Source organism: Schistocerca gregaria, chromosome 9 (genome assembly GCF_023897955.1).
Source record: "Schistocerca gregaria isolate iqSchGreg1 chromosome 9, iqSchGreg1.2, whole genome shotgun sequence".
Classification (NCBI taxonomy): domain Eukaryota; kingdom Metazoa; phylum Arthropoda; class Insecta; order Orthoptera; family Acrididae; genus Schistocerca; species Schistocerca gregaria.
The window spans coordinates 202343665-202357536 of NC_064928.1; the positions used below are offsets into that span (position 1 = coordinate 202343665).

General features: G+C 43.7%; 1 protein-coding gene across 1 annotated transcript in view; it reads left to right on the forward strand.

Annotated features, from left to right (window-relative positions):
- Positions 1-218: 218 nt before the first annotated feature.
- The window catches only part of LOC126292062 (uncharacterized), a 53251-nt gene continuing 39597 nt past the window's right edge, over positions 219-13872 (forward strand). The window contains exons 1-2 of the mRNA XM_049985866.1: positions 219-325; positions 4864-4942. Coding sequence (XP_049841823.1) covers positions 4883-4942 — 60 coding nt within the window. The 5' untranslated portion in view covers positions 219-325; positions 4864-4882. The remainder of the gene's footprint in view (positions 326-4863; positions 4943-13872) is intronic.

The window sequence follows — 13872 nt, forward strand, 5'->3', positions numbered from 1 at the left end:
TCATTCTCCAGCAGTTAACGTCAATTCCAGATGCGCACGAGCGTATTAAACCGCAGCACCGTCCCACACAACTACTTGAGGAACATCCGGCGTAGGTCGCTATCTCCTTCTGGTACAGGACGTTGAGACGACAAGAGACATATTAAGCACACTTTGCTGGATGTCGGTTTGCGGCTGCAGTTAAAAAGGGTGGAGAATCGTGGAAGCGATAGCGGTACATCACACAGTTGCCAGAGGTCTGTGTGGCAGCAGACTCTACTGGAACCACGCGACGTCAGATACACGACAAGCGAGGGAGGCCAAGCACACCTCAGGATCTTGAACGGTGAGTAAGCGATCCTGTGTTCTGAAGATGTAGTTACTGGTATGCTTTATTTTGCTAATTCGTAACGATCTGGGGTACTTTGTCTTAGTAGAACAGTTGTGTTATCTCGATAAGCTGAAACTCATTTTTATTAGTGCAGTTCATACTAATTAGCGTTTCTCCTTTCATTTATATCTTATATTTACGTGTTGTGTTTAACACACTAATCAGCATTAAAATACTCTTACACATGATTGAAAACAGTCTGAAAAAGTTCGGATAGTTTGTCAATTTCACGCCTGTGCATATCTACATCTACATCTACATATACATCCACACTCCGCAAGCCACTTGACGGCGTGTGGCGGAGGGTACCCTGAGTACCTCTATCGGTTCTCCCTTCTATTCTAGTCTCGTATTGTTCGTGGAAAGAAGGATTGTCGGTATGCCTCTGTGTGGGATCTAATCTCTCTGATTTTATCATGGCCTCTTCGCGAGATGTACGTAGGAGGGAGTAATATACTGCTTTACTCGGTGAAGGTATGTTCTCGAAACTTCAACAAAAGCCCGTACCGAGCTACTGAGCGTCTCTCCTGCAGAGTCTTCCACTGGAGTTTATCTATCAATTCCGTAACACTTTCGCGATTACTAAATGATCCTGCAGCGAAGCGCGCTGCTCTCCGTTAGATCTTCTCTATCTCTTATATCAACCCTATCTGGTACGGATCCCACGCTGCTGAGCAGTATTCACGCAGTGGGCGAACAAGCGTACTGTAACCTACTTCCTTTGTTTTCGGATTGCATTTCCTTAGGATTCTTCCAATGAATCTCAGTCTGGCATCTGCTTTACCGACGATCAAGTTTATATGATCATTCCATTTTAAATCACTCCTAATGCGTACTCCCAGATAATTTATGGAATTAACTGCTTCCAGTTGCTGACCTGCTATTTTGTAGCTAAATGATAAGGGATCTATCTTTCTATGTATTCGCAGCACATTACACTTATCTACATTGAGATTCAATTGCCATTCCCTGCACCATGCGTCAATTCGGTGCAGATCCTCCTGAATTTCAGTACAATTTTTCATTGTTGCAACCTCTCGATACACCACAGCATCATCTGCAAAAAGCCTCAGTGAACTTCCGATGTCATCCACAAGGTCATTTATGTATATTGTGAATAGCAACAGTCCTATGACACTCCCCTGCGGCACACCTGAAATCACTCTTACTTCGGAAGAATTCTCTTCATTGAGAATGACATGCTGCGTTCTGTTATCTAGGAACTCCTTCAATCCAATCACACAATTGGTCTGATAGTCCATATGCTGTTACTCTGTTCATTAAACGACTGTGAGGAACTGTATCAAACGCCTTGCGAAAGTCAAGAAACACGACATCTACCTGTGAACCCGTGTCTATGGCCCTCTGATTCTCGTGGACGAATAACGCAAGCTGGGTTTCACATGACCGTCTTTTTCGAAACCCATGCTGATTCCTACAGAGTAGATTTCTAGTCTCCAGAAAAGTCATTATACTCGAACGTAATACGTGTTCCAAAATTCTACAACTGATCGACGTTAGAGATATAGGTCTATAGTTCAACACATCTGTTCGACGTCCCTTCTTGAAAACGGGGATGACCTGTGCCCTTTTCCCATCCTTTGAACGCTACGCTCTTCTAGAGACCTACGATACACCGCTGCAAGAAGGGGGGCAAGTTCCTTCGCGTACTCTGTGTAAAATCGAACTGGTATCCCATCAGGTCCAGCGGCCTTTCCTCTTTTGAGCGATTTTAATTGTTTCTCTATCCCTCTGTCGTCAATTTCGATATCTACCATTTTGTCATCTGTGCGACAATCTAGAGAAGGAACTACAGTGCAGTCTTCCTCTGTGAAACAGCTTTGGAAAAAGACATTTATTATTTCGGCCTTTAGCCTGTCATCCTCTGTTTCAGTACCATTTTGGTCACAGTGTGTCTGGACATTTTGTTTTGATCCACCTACCGCTTTGACAGAAGATCAAAATTCCTTAGGATTTTCTGCCAAGTATGTTGGTAGCACTCCGTCGCCTTGCCTATTATGCTGTGTAGCAAACATTAAAGCTGTGCGGATCAGCATAACGAAAAGGCGAGGGGTGTCGCTCGTTTTGTCCACGACTGTACACTACAGCGTGTGACAGAACATTTAGCTGTTTAAGGATGGACAAAACAATAGCGATGACCGCTAACAAACGACAATAGTGAAGTAATCATTATAGAGTACTGTACCCCCATCGGTGAAAACGGAACCTTTGTAGGAACACTTAGCTGTCCGTCTGTCTGTCCGATTGTTAAGATCCCGTTTTCTCAGGAATGGGTTGATGTATCAAGTTGAAATTTATGTCACATACAGTCAGGCAGCAGTAGCCGGCCGAGACAGACGCAACAACAGGAAAGCAACCGATTTTGTGCCATTTTACGAGTTCCTAACTAGAAGCGAATTGCGCCGTTTCATCCGTGTGCTTCGGTAGTTTACTTTCTCGAATTTCTACGTATTAATGTAACGTTTAATAGACACAGTCCTCGCATTTTCGTTTATGTTGGAAAGTAAATCGATTTCGTGACTTCTTACAAGTTCCTAGTCAGGAGTGAAATATTCAGTCTCTCCTGAGTGCTTTGGTGGTTCAAATGGCTCTGAGCACTATGCGACTGAACTGAGATCATCAGTCGCCTAGAACTTAGAACTGATTAAACCTAACTAACCTATGGACATCACACACATGCATGCCCGAGGCAGGATTCGAACCTGCTACCGTAGCGGTCGCTCGGTTCCAGACTGCAGCGCCTAGAACCGCATGGCCACTCCGGCCGGTAGTGCTTTGGTAGTTTAGTTTTTGAATTTCTGGGCGTTCATATAATTTATTAGACACAGTTCTTGCGTTATCCTCAGTGTCTACATGTAGTGTTCAGTAGCGCGTGTCGATTGTCCTTTGTTTGTCTCTGTAGTGTAGTTTTCAACGGTCTTCGGTATGAGTAGGGATTGTGACTGCTATGTTGCGGACGCGAGCCGAGTTGGTGACACTTCACTCTCAGCTCCAGGCTGTGATGGCTTCGGTTACACAACTTGAAGCTGCAGTGGATGATGGGATCACTGTTGTGGGCCAGTCGTGGGGATCCAACGGACGTCCAGCACGTCTGAGAACTCCGATCGGTCCGCACCAGTGGCCAGCAAGCTGAAAAGCTAAATTATGTTAAACGCATTCTCTGAAAATTGTTTTGAGCAGTTAGTTCATGAGCCCTCTCGAATAGTAAACGGTTCTGAAAACAAATAATCCTGAGCTAATAACGAGCATCAAAACGGGTACATGGATTAGTGAACACAGCTTTGTCGTAGCGAGACTGAATATTGTAATTCCAAAATCCTCCAAAAATAAACGAAAAATGTACCTATTTAAAAAAAGAAAATAAAAATTCACTTCACGCCTTCGTGAGAGACAATCTCCACGCCTTCCAATTTAACAATGTACCGGTAAGTGTAGACCAAAAGTGACTTGAATTCAAAGAAGTAGTATCGACAGCAGTTCGGAGATTTGTACCAAATAAATTGACACACGAGGAGATGACGCCCCTTGGTACACAAAAGGGTCAGAACACTGTGGAAGAAACAAAGAAAAAAAGGATGCCAAATTTAAACGAACGTAAAATCTCCAAGAATGGCAATCATTTTCAGAATGACTGACTCCCGCCACAAATTCCTCTCCTGTGCCAACCTCTTCATGTTAGAGTAGCACTTGCAACCTACGTCCTCAATTACTTGCTGGATGTATTCCAATCTCTGTCTTCCTCTACAGATTTTGACCCCTACAGCTCCCTCTAGTACCATGGAAGTCATTCTCTCATGTCTTAACAGATGTCCTATCATCCTGTCCCTTCTCCTTATCAGTATTTTCCACATGTCCCTTTCCTCGCCCATTCTCCGCAGAACCACCTCATTCCTTACCTTATCAGTCCATCCAATTTTTAACATTCGTCTGTAGCACCGCATCTCAAATAATATAAGCTTTGGAAATAAAGCAGTGATGAACATCTTTTAAAACCATTACAGAAAATGCCAGTGTACAGCTGCCGGAAGCTTTTTACGTAACCAAATAACTGTGCTGTTTTGAAAATGTTCAACTCTTGTAACTCTAAGAAACTTTACTTCTTCACACAAATTATCCTCTACAGGTCACTCGTTTAACAACAGCTGACTGGCAATCGACGTACAAGCTTGACAAAAGTTCAGATAACATGGGAAGATAGTGAAAATACTACTAAAATAATTACAATTTCCGCTGTAACAGCGAAGGTCCAGATGGGAATCATGGCAGTTAATACCACACTACACAGTTCAGAATTTGTACACTGTTTAATGCGTTGGTACATTGAGCCTTGAGCATTTTAGAAGTCTTAAGTATTTATAAAAAAATGTTTAGCGCTCGTTTACGTTTCTCAAACATTTCCAGTACTATTACTTTAAAGTTGTCTCTCTTCCTTTGAGCATGTACTAATCCGCTGTGGCATTGTTGACCAACAGAAACGAGACCCCTGCCAGGATGTGCTGCTTCATCACCGACTGGCGGTTGACTACGCTCGTCATTTCAGTCCTCAGTTTGGTGAGTTTCAAAACAACCATATATAATTACTTTGGAAAACATCGTGGGAGCAGACAGTGATCAATGTTATTACTAATACTTACTATCAGTCTTGATCACAAATTTATCTATTCTGGTAACTGGTTTAGACCACGCCTGTGGTCATCTTCAGACCTACAAGTCTTAGTGACCAATTATGCATGTCACCTGCTTCAGTGTTTGTTACAGGTACCTGTTAATTCCGTACCTTGCACTGTCATTGTTTTATTCTTTGTCTTCTAGTACTATTTTTTATACATTACCTATATTTTTATTTATAAGACTGACATGTAAAATAAAACATAGCAATGCTGTTTAATATTGTCTCATGTAAAATTTGCAATATATATAGGAGCGTCATAGGCAGTATTTTTATGCACAAGTACTGTGCCTTCTCGATAACCTTCTTTCTCAGTTTTCATTTTCAAGAACTAATTATTATCTCTCGATCAATCTATACAAATTGATGTCTCTGGTTACAGCTTGAAATTCTATCTGTGCAGCATATTCTACAACACGTCGGTCAACGATTTTTGCAGCCTCGTTAATGGAAAGCGCCCTGGTAGAGCGTCTATCGTTTTCACAAAAACATGCTGCTGTTCATGGTACGTCGTCTGACGTGATAGTGCTTGCCTATCAATATTACAACAACCTTGTTGGAGAGTAGCCTGCTGCCACATCTTTGGAATGGCGTGTATACTTACCATGGCAACTAGTAGTTTGTAAATAGTTCTCCAATAGGCCCAGAGAGGGCAACCCATGTACGGTCGAAACGATTTTTATTTCTCTCATATTTTACCTGACAATAGCTGTTGAACCAGTTCAGGTCGATGCATTTTTACTTTTCATTCTTATCATTGTTCTTTCATTACGAAATTTTACGTTATTATTTGACGTTTAACGCATTGGTTAGCGACGACATCATTCTATCAGAAGTGTGCGGAGCCTCCAGTATATAAGTAAGACATGCACTGCTCTATCTAGTAGCGATTTACCACCAGAAAGAGGCTCCTGCTCGTACAGCATTTTGGTAGTTCATCCTATTATAAATTTGTAGTTTTATATAATTTTCTTTAATGTACCTGGTGATCAAAAAGTCAGTATACATTTGAAAACTGAATAAATCGCGGAATAATGTAGATAGGGAGGTACAAATTGACACACAAGTTTGGAATGACATGGGGTTTTATTAAACCAAAAAAATACAAAAGTTCAAAAAATGTCCGACAGATAGCGCTTCATCTGATCAGAATGGCAATAATTAGCATAACAAAGTAAGACAAACCAAAGATGATGTTCTTTACAGGAAATGCTCAATATGTCCACCATCGTTCCTCAACAAGAGCTGTAGTCGAGGAATAATGTTCTGAACAGCACTGTAAAGCATGTCCGGAGTTACGGTGAGGCATTGGCGTCGGATGTTGTTTTTCAGCATCCCTAGAGATGTCGGTCGATCACCATACACTTCCGACTTCAGGTAAACCCAAAGCTAATAATCTCACGAAAGTGGCGGCTGAGCACACGATCATCACCAAACGACGCGCGCAAGAGACCTTTCACGCGTCTAGCAATATGGGATGGTTCTAATAGAACCCCATGTCATTCCAAGCATATGTGTCAATTTTTACCTCTATATCTACATTATTCCGTGGTTTATTAAGTTTTCAAATTTATACTGACTTTTTGATCACCCGGTATGTAGCCCTCTGATCAGACCCTGTATTTGAGTTGTAGATCTGAAGATGAGCTCAGGCGTGAGACCGGTTACCAGAATAAATAAATTCGTCATCAAGACTGGTGTTAATAGTAACTATTAACCATGTATAAAACATAAGAGGCAACAAAACGAAATAAACAGGACGTTAATAAAGAGGTTGGACCAAAAAACAGAGACACTGCAAAAAATAGATGGCTGAACATAAATGCAGGTGACAGCCTGCACTCTGCGCTGTTTTGACTGACTACGAACCGCGCCTCAGCTATACTGATAAGCCAAAACATTTTGACCACAGTCCACCTCAAAGTTGGACTATGGCTGGTGGCGTTAAGGCCACGTGATGTGGTAAAGAAAGTATCTAAGAGGAGACAGGGGATCACCGTAACGAAGATATAGGCTGAAAATGGGGAAATCCATTGAGATAAGCGACTGAAAAAAGGCAGATATTATTACGCAAAGCCTGTGAACGAGCAAGTCAAAAACGGCGAAGCTGGTCGAATGTTCACGTGGTACTGTCGTGAGCATCTACGGAAAGAGGTAGGACAGTGGAACTACCTTGAGCAGTGTATCGTCTCGTGCTACACCTTGTGTTTAGATTGCATTGGTTTTCCTTTTCTTCCCCTAACATATTTGTTTGATATGTTGTCTGTCATTAAGTGGCTGCTTGGTTGTCTTTTCCCTCTGCTATCGATATCTGCGTTTTTGCTTCCGGGAAACTGCTACGGAGGAAGTGAGATCTTCGACCGGTTGTAGCCTCGTGTGGTGGCGCGAAAGTAAGGGCGTTGCGCGCAGAGAGTCTGGTGGACACGGGAGGGCAGTGTGGCACTCCAGCGCGAAGCAGACGTGGTCGGTTGTACCGATTCGCCACGTGATGTTTGTCGGTTGTGTGTGACTAGCGGGTCGAGTTGACGGAAGAGCTCCCCGCGTGTTGGTTGTATACAGAATCGCCTCACGAGTAGTTGCTGTTCATTTCGCCTTGGTGGGACGTTAACTAGCGTCTTTAAATCCTCCGTTTCAACACTGGAGTTTATAAAGGAGACACCTAACATGAAGGAGCGGTCACTACCCGCCAACGTTGCAGAGAAGACGTGAACTCTGGTGACAGAGCGTGTTGTCGCGTGACCGGTTGGGTACACTGGCGACGCGTGCGGGGTCGGATGTGTGGATCCTTGCCATCGGAGGTCGTGTACTGCCTGTTCGAGCATAATTGCAAAGTTAAGTTCATGGAAGGTCTAATCATTAAGTAATAATTTTGTGTAACCAGCGTCTCTTCTGCCTTGTGGCCTCCGGCGACCGGGTTTCCTGTCCCTGGCACTGGTGTAGTTGATGACAGTGATCTTTCCTCCTCCTCTCGTTACTGTCCGATGGGAGGTGTAGTTTTGGCAGTTTAATTGTTTTGCTATTTTGTCGTGGGTTATGAGTAAATTCGTGCTTCTTGTTGATTGATAATGTGGTCGTTAATAATGTTTCCTTGCACGAGGTTAGTTGTAATTCTGTCAGCAAGTTAAGCCATCTTATAACAAGTTTCCACTGGCTAAAAGTCGGTGCAGTGACCAGCCTGAGAGTGGCAGTTGTGGTTACGGGCGTATTTAAATTGGTCAGTATTCTGTCTAGCCCGATAATCCCTGAGTGGGTGATTTGTGACCGCCTTACACGGGTCCGTCATATCTGTTATGTTCTAATGATATTCCAGGACGCTTTTGTTTTAAAAAATTTTAAATTCCTCCAAGTTTGTAAATTCCTTTTATTGCCATTAATCGTGTGTTTGCTGAGACCTGTTTATTTAATGGCGGTACTGGTAGCTTCACTACCTCACCGTACTTTCTTAACAAAGTTCTGTATTTACTTTAGTAGCCTGTTTACTAATGTTCTTAACTTTTTTTTAAATTGTTGTATTGCTATAAATTACTTTGAATGTCGTCAGCGGTGTGTTTTATAAGGTAGTTTATTGCCATACTGCTAGATTCTGTGTTTTTTTTAATTTTTTAAACTGTTGTATTGCTATAAATTACTTGATTGCCGTTAGCGGCGTGTTTTAAAAGATTGTTTATTGCCGTACTGCTGGCTTCTGTGTTTTTTTCTTTTTTTTAAATTTAAATTGTTGTATTGCTATAAATTACTTGATTGCCGTTAGTGGCGTGTTTAAAAGGCTGTTTATTGCCGTACTGCTAGTTTCTGTAAGATACGAATAAAACATTTGTGAAAACCTCAACTGGACAGTAAACTACTAGAAATTTGGCCCCGTTTCCCAACTTGTGGTGTGGCTTGTAGTAACCGTAACCACTGTGTGTGTGTCATAACTGTAGGCGTGAAATGGTTGGACGTCCACGACTCTTCACAGGTGGCTTGTCTGCTCTGTAAAGTAGGTGACATGTGACATCTCGGCCGAAAGCGGACAATGCTGGTGTCAGCATTAGTGTTTCGGAGCACTCCGTTCATCGTTCATTGTTGAAGATGGAGCTCCGCTGTAGATCACACCTACGTCTTCACTTGTTGACCGAACGACAGCGTCAGTTACGACTGCAGTGGGCACGGGATCAGCGGGATTCGACCGTCGATCAATGGAAACGTGTCGACTCTTCGGCTGGCTCACATTTTTGCTACTCTAGTTTGCTGGTCTTCTCCACAATCGCCGTCATCGTCATGAACGGCGGCTCGAAGCGTGTAGCGTGCCACGGAAGCAGACTGGTGGGAACGGTATTATGCGGTGGGAGACTTTCTGCGCTTGCTCGGGACCTGCGGTAGCAATCGAAGACACGGTGACACTTGCAAACCTCCTACATCCCTTCATGCTTGATGTGTTCCTCAATGGCGATGACAATTTTCAGCACTATAATGTTGTGTCCTGACATAGGTGGGAGAGGGAAAAAGAGGTTGCTGGTCAGTCCGCGCTCCCGGGCGGTACAGAACAGAAGGCAGAAGGGCAATTCACAGTGAAGGCATTTGATTGTTTTCTTCTATCTGAGCCAACACTGGTACAGACTCAAAAATGGCTCTGAGCACTTTGCGACTTAACTTCTAAGGTCATCAGTCGCCTAGACCTTAGAACTGATTAAACCTAACTAAACTAAGGACATCACACAGGCAGGATTCGAACCTGCGACCGTAGTGGTCGCTCGGTTCCAGACTGTAGCGCCTGGAACCTCACGGACACTCCGGCCGGCCTGGTACAGGCATTTACTAGAAATGCAGGTGATGAGACTCGGTAGGGAACTCGTTGTGGAGACTCTTGAACAGACAGGGAGTTGAAATAGTTGTTAATTCCAGACAGGACTATCTAATTCACTGGAGGCTAGTTCTAGGGTTAGAAAAAGCATGAATAGCGCTGTTACAGCAGAATTCCCAGGAGTGGATGCTAACCACAGCACCATCTTAAGGCAACAACTTAGTTGCAAAACATAATAATGAATGTGACACTGTTCACTGAGGCACTCCAAGTGAGAGAGCAGACTTACGCGGAGCTGAACAGAGGCTGGAGTCGACGGACGCTGATTCAGGGATCGTCTGACTGAGAACTCTGCCAAAATGCGGAATCTAGGGGTTTTAAAGAGTCGCGTGGGGGCACTGTTTTTCCCACTTAAAGCCACCCAGCCAATCCCGTAGATCTCTTGCAGGTCCCTGCCAATCATGGTTTAGTTAAGAAGTCCCAGGAGTGGATACTAACCACAGTAGCAAACACTAGCAGCATCTTAAGGCAACAACTCAGTTACAAAAGAAAACGTAATGAATGTGACACTGTTCAGTGAGGCACTCCAAGAGAGAGATAGAGCAGACTTACGCGGAGCTGGACCGAGGCTGGAGTCGATGGACGCGGATTCGGCGCCCAGATCGTCTGAGAACTCTGCCAAAATGCGGAATCTCTGGGTTTTAAAGAGTCGAGTGGGGGCATTGTTTTTCCCACTTAATGCCACCCAGCCAAACCCGTAGGTCTCTTGCAAGTCCCTGCCAATCATGGTTTAGTTAGGCTCTCTCTACTACTCCTAAGGCGGGGATGTTAATGCAGTTGCACTAAGTCCGTATTTGGTATCAACATTTGTAAGTAGGCTGTTTAGGTTTTCTTATTGGTAACGCCACTTAGCGCTCGGTATAAAAAAATCACTGGCTGTGCCGTGTCCAGTCTGTGTTTAGTCTGCATTGTTGTCTGCCATTGTAGTGTTGGGCAGCGGCAGCTGGATGCTAACAGCGCGTAGCGTTGCGCAGTTGGAGGTGAGCCGCCAGCAGTGGTGGACGTGGGGAGAGATATGGCGGAGTTTTGTAATTTGTAAGACTGGATGTCATGAACTATCATATATATTTTGACTATTAAGGTAAATACACTGTTTGTTCTCTATTAAAATCTTTCATTTGCTAACTATACCTATCAGTAGTTAGTGCCTTCCGTAGTTTGAATCTTTTATTTAGCTGGCAGTAGTGGTGCTCGCTGTATTGCAGTAGTTCGAGTAACGAAGATTTTTTGTGAGGTAAGTGATTTGTGAAAGGTATAGGTTAATGTTAGTCAGGGCCATTCTTTTGCAGGGATTATTGAAAGTCAGATTGCGTTGCGCTAAAAATATTGTGTGTCAGTTTAAGCAGTCGTGTATAAATTTTCAAAGGGGACGTTTCATATAGACCAGTCGTGTATAAATTGTTCAAAGGGGACGTTTCACATTGTTCAGCTGGAAGCTAAACGTAACTGGTCTGCCAAATAAGGCTTGGGACATTATTGTTATACGTCATTTAGCCCCGCCCCTCAGGATCCCCGTAGCAGGGACTGATCGTTCAACAGTTTTTGGCGTTTTCGCTCTCTTTCTAACCCTTGTGAGCCTACTGACGTTGCTGTTCTCAGGGCTCGTATCAAGCTGGCTTTATACACTAATACGTGCCTATTGGTTACAAAGTTCTACGGTACAAACTACTACAGCGTCTACACGACATATGAAGTTACGTGTTAATTGCTTGAAGAGTAACTACCGCCCTGGGACCGCGTCTGGGGGCGTCTGCATTTTCACAAGGCTCTCCCCTTACTGTTTAATTCATTTCGTCTACCCTCAGCATCGTCTCTGCTTCGGCGCCTTAGAAAGCCTGTCCTTCTTTCTCACAGCTTCAAGATAACACTACAGTAGCAATGAATAATCAGTATATTACAATAAATGTCCGTGTCTTGGAGCCAGAACCGTGCTGGGTGGTTTGAGGAGAATTATAGTGAACTCACGTTTAGTCTCGGCGACCAAATTCGCCTGATGTACGTCCTGTGGAACCCATCTGGGTCGCTATCGCGCGCCATCACCGCGTACGCATATCGGCTGCCCATTATTTACGCGAATTACATGTCTGTGCGTAGACATTTAATGCCACACACCTCCACAATCCTACCAACAAACTTTCGCATCCCTTACACGCAGAATCAGTGACGTAAATAAATAACCTGTTAAGCAGGTGGTCACAACTTTTTGGCTCGTCAGTGAAATCTGGTTTCGCAGGACAGAGCGGATCAGGTTACGGTTGTGGAAAGGGGCCAAAATGACTTACTGTCACTTGGACAAAACACACAAACTTTATTTTCCTAAAAACACTTAATCACACATGCCCTTAAAGGGATTCAAAAGAATACGGCTGAAAGCCCGAACACAAGTTATTACAATTGCGTTGAGGAATACACATGGCTGAAGGCCTTACTTGAAAAAAAAATACGTAAATACTCGGCTGAAGGCCACACACTGGACACAGAAGAACTAAGGCTTAGGGCTTGGATAACAAGAGGCCTTACTTTAAAAAAAAGAAATTACGTAAATACTCGGCTGAAGGCCACACACTGGACACAGAAGAACTAAAGCTTAGGGCCTCGATAACAAGAACTTCGGATAAAGAAGAAAATTTTAATAAATTTCAAACAAGCGAATTTTCAATTTTAATTTAAGACAGCTGGAGACCATATCTTAAAGTATTTCACGTAAATGCTCTGCTGAAGGCCACATACAGAACGTAGGGCAACTCAAGGCTTAAGACCTGGATAATAAGGATTTCAAGAAGAGCAGAATCTCGCTTTTTTTAATATAAGTTTCGAACAGATGCATCTTGAAACTTTAATTTAAGTTGGCTGAAGGCCTTATTTTAAAATTGAAACATACTAAATTAATAGCCTGCTGAAGGCCTAGCACAGTACTTGAGACTAAAAGAAAATCACAATTTAAAAACAACAGAACAACGGTGCTCAGAAATGTTCTAAGGGTCGGCCTGAGGAGTAAATCTAACATTAGCTTAGGTGACTAAATAATCGGATGACCACCCGACCCAGGGACGGCTGAAGGACTGACCAACAACCTAATCAATTCCCTACCGCCCGACCAACGGCACGACAACGGAAAATATCGGCGAGGGCGAAAATACCAGCAGCACTACATCTTGAAAATTGGCCTCTAAGTACAGTCAAGACACAATAACCACCCAAAATACGAATAGTACCAAGACTGTCTAACTACACGCCGTGCCGGACAGCATCAACATGGAGAGGAATAACACACTGCCGGAACACTACGCTAACGACCAGGGCAGGCAGCTGGAACGTTAAGGGCCACAAGGCAGAAGATACCGCTGCTGCACCTCACTAATAAGTAACAACCAATTCAATAGTTAAATACCACACTGGAGCCGAGCGGTTCTAGGCACTACAGTCTGGAACCGCGCAACCGCTACGAATCCTGCCTCGGGCATGGATGTGTGTGATGTCCTTAGGTTAGTTTGGTTTAAGTAGTTCCAAGTTCAAGGGGACTGATGACCTCAGCTGTCAAGTCCCATAGTGCTCAGAGCCATTTGAACCATTTGAACCATACAGGAAGACGGCTGCAAGATTTGAAAGTGGGCAAATTTTTGGCGTCTATGTGGTGGGCGCTTTAGTAGACAAATCAGCCGAATTGTCTGGTGTTTCGAGAGGCACCATATCGTAGATTTATATCGCAAACAGGGAAAGAACACAACGTGGAGGGAAGTATATTTGAGTGATAGTGACAGGTGGTGATTGAAGAGCGTTGTTACGAAAGTTAAGAGTAAGACAGCGGCAAAAGTCACTGCGTAGCCGCACAGTCTAGGGCTTCTTGTCACGGTTCGCGCGGCTCCCCCCGTCAGAGGTTCGAGTCATCCCTCAGGCATGGGTGTGTGTGCAGTCCTTGGCGTAAAGTTAGGTTAAGTAGTGCGTAAGCCTAGGCACCGAGGACATCAG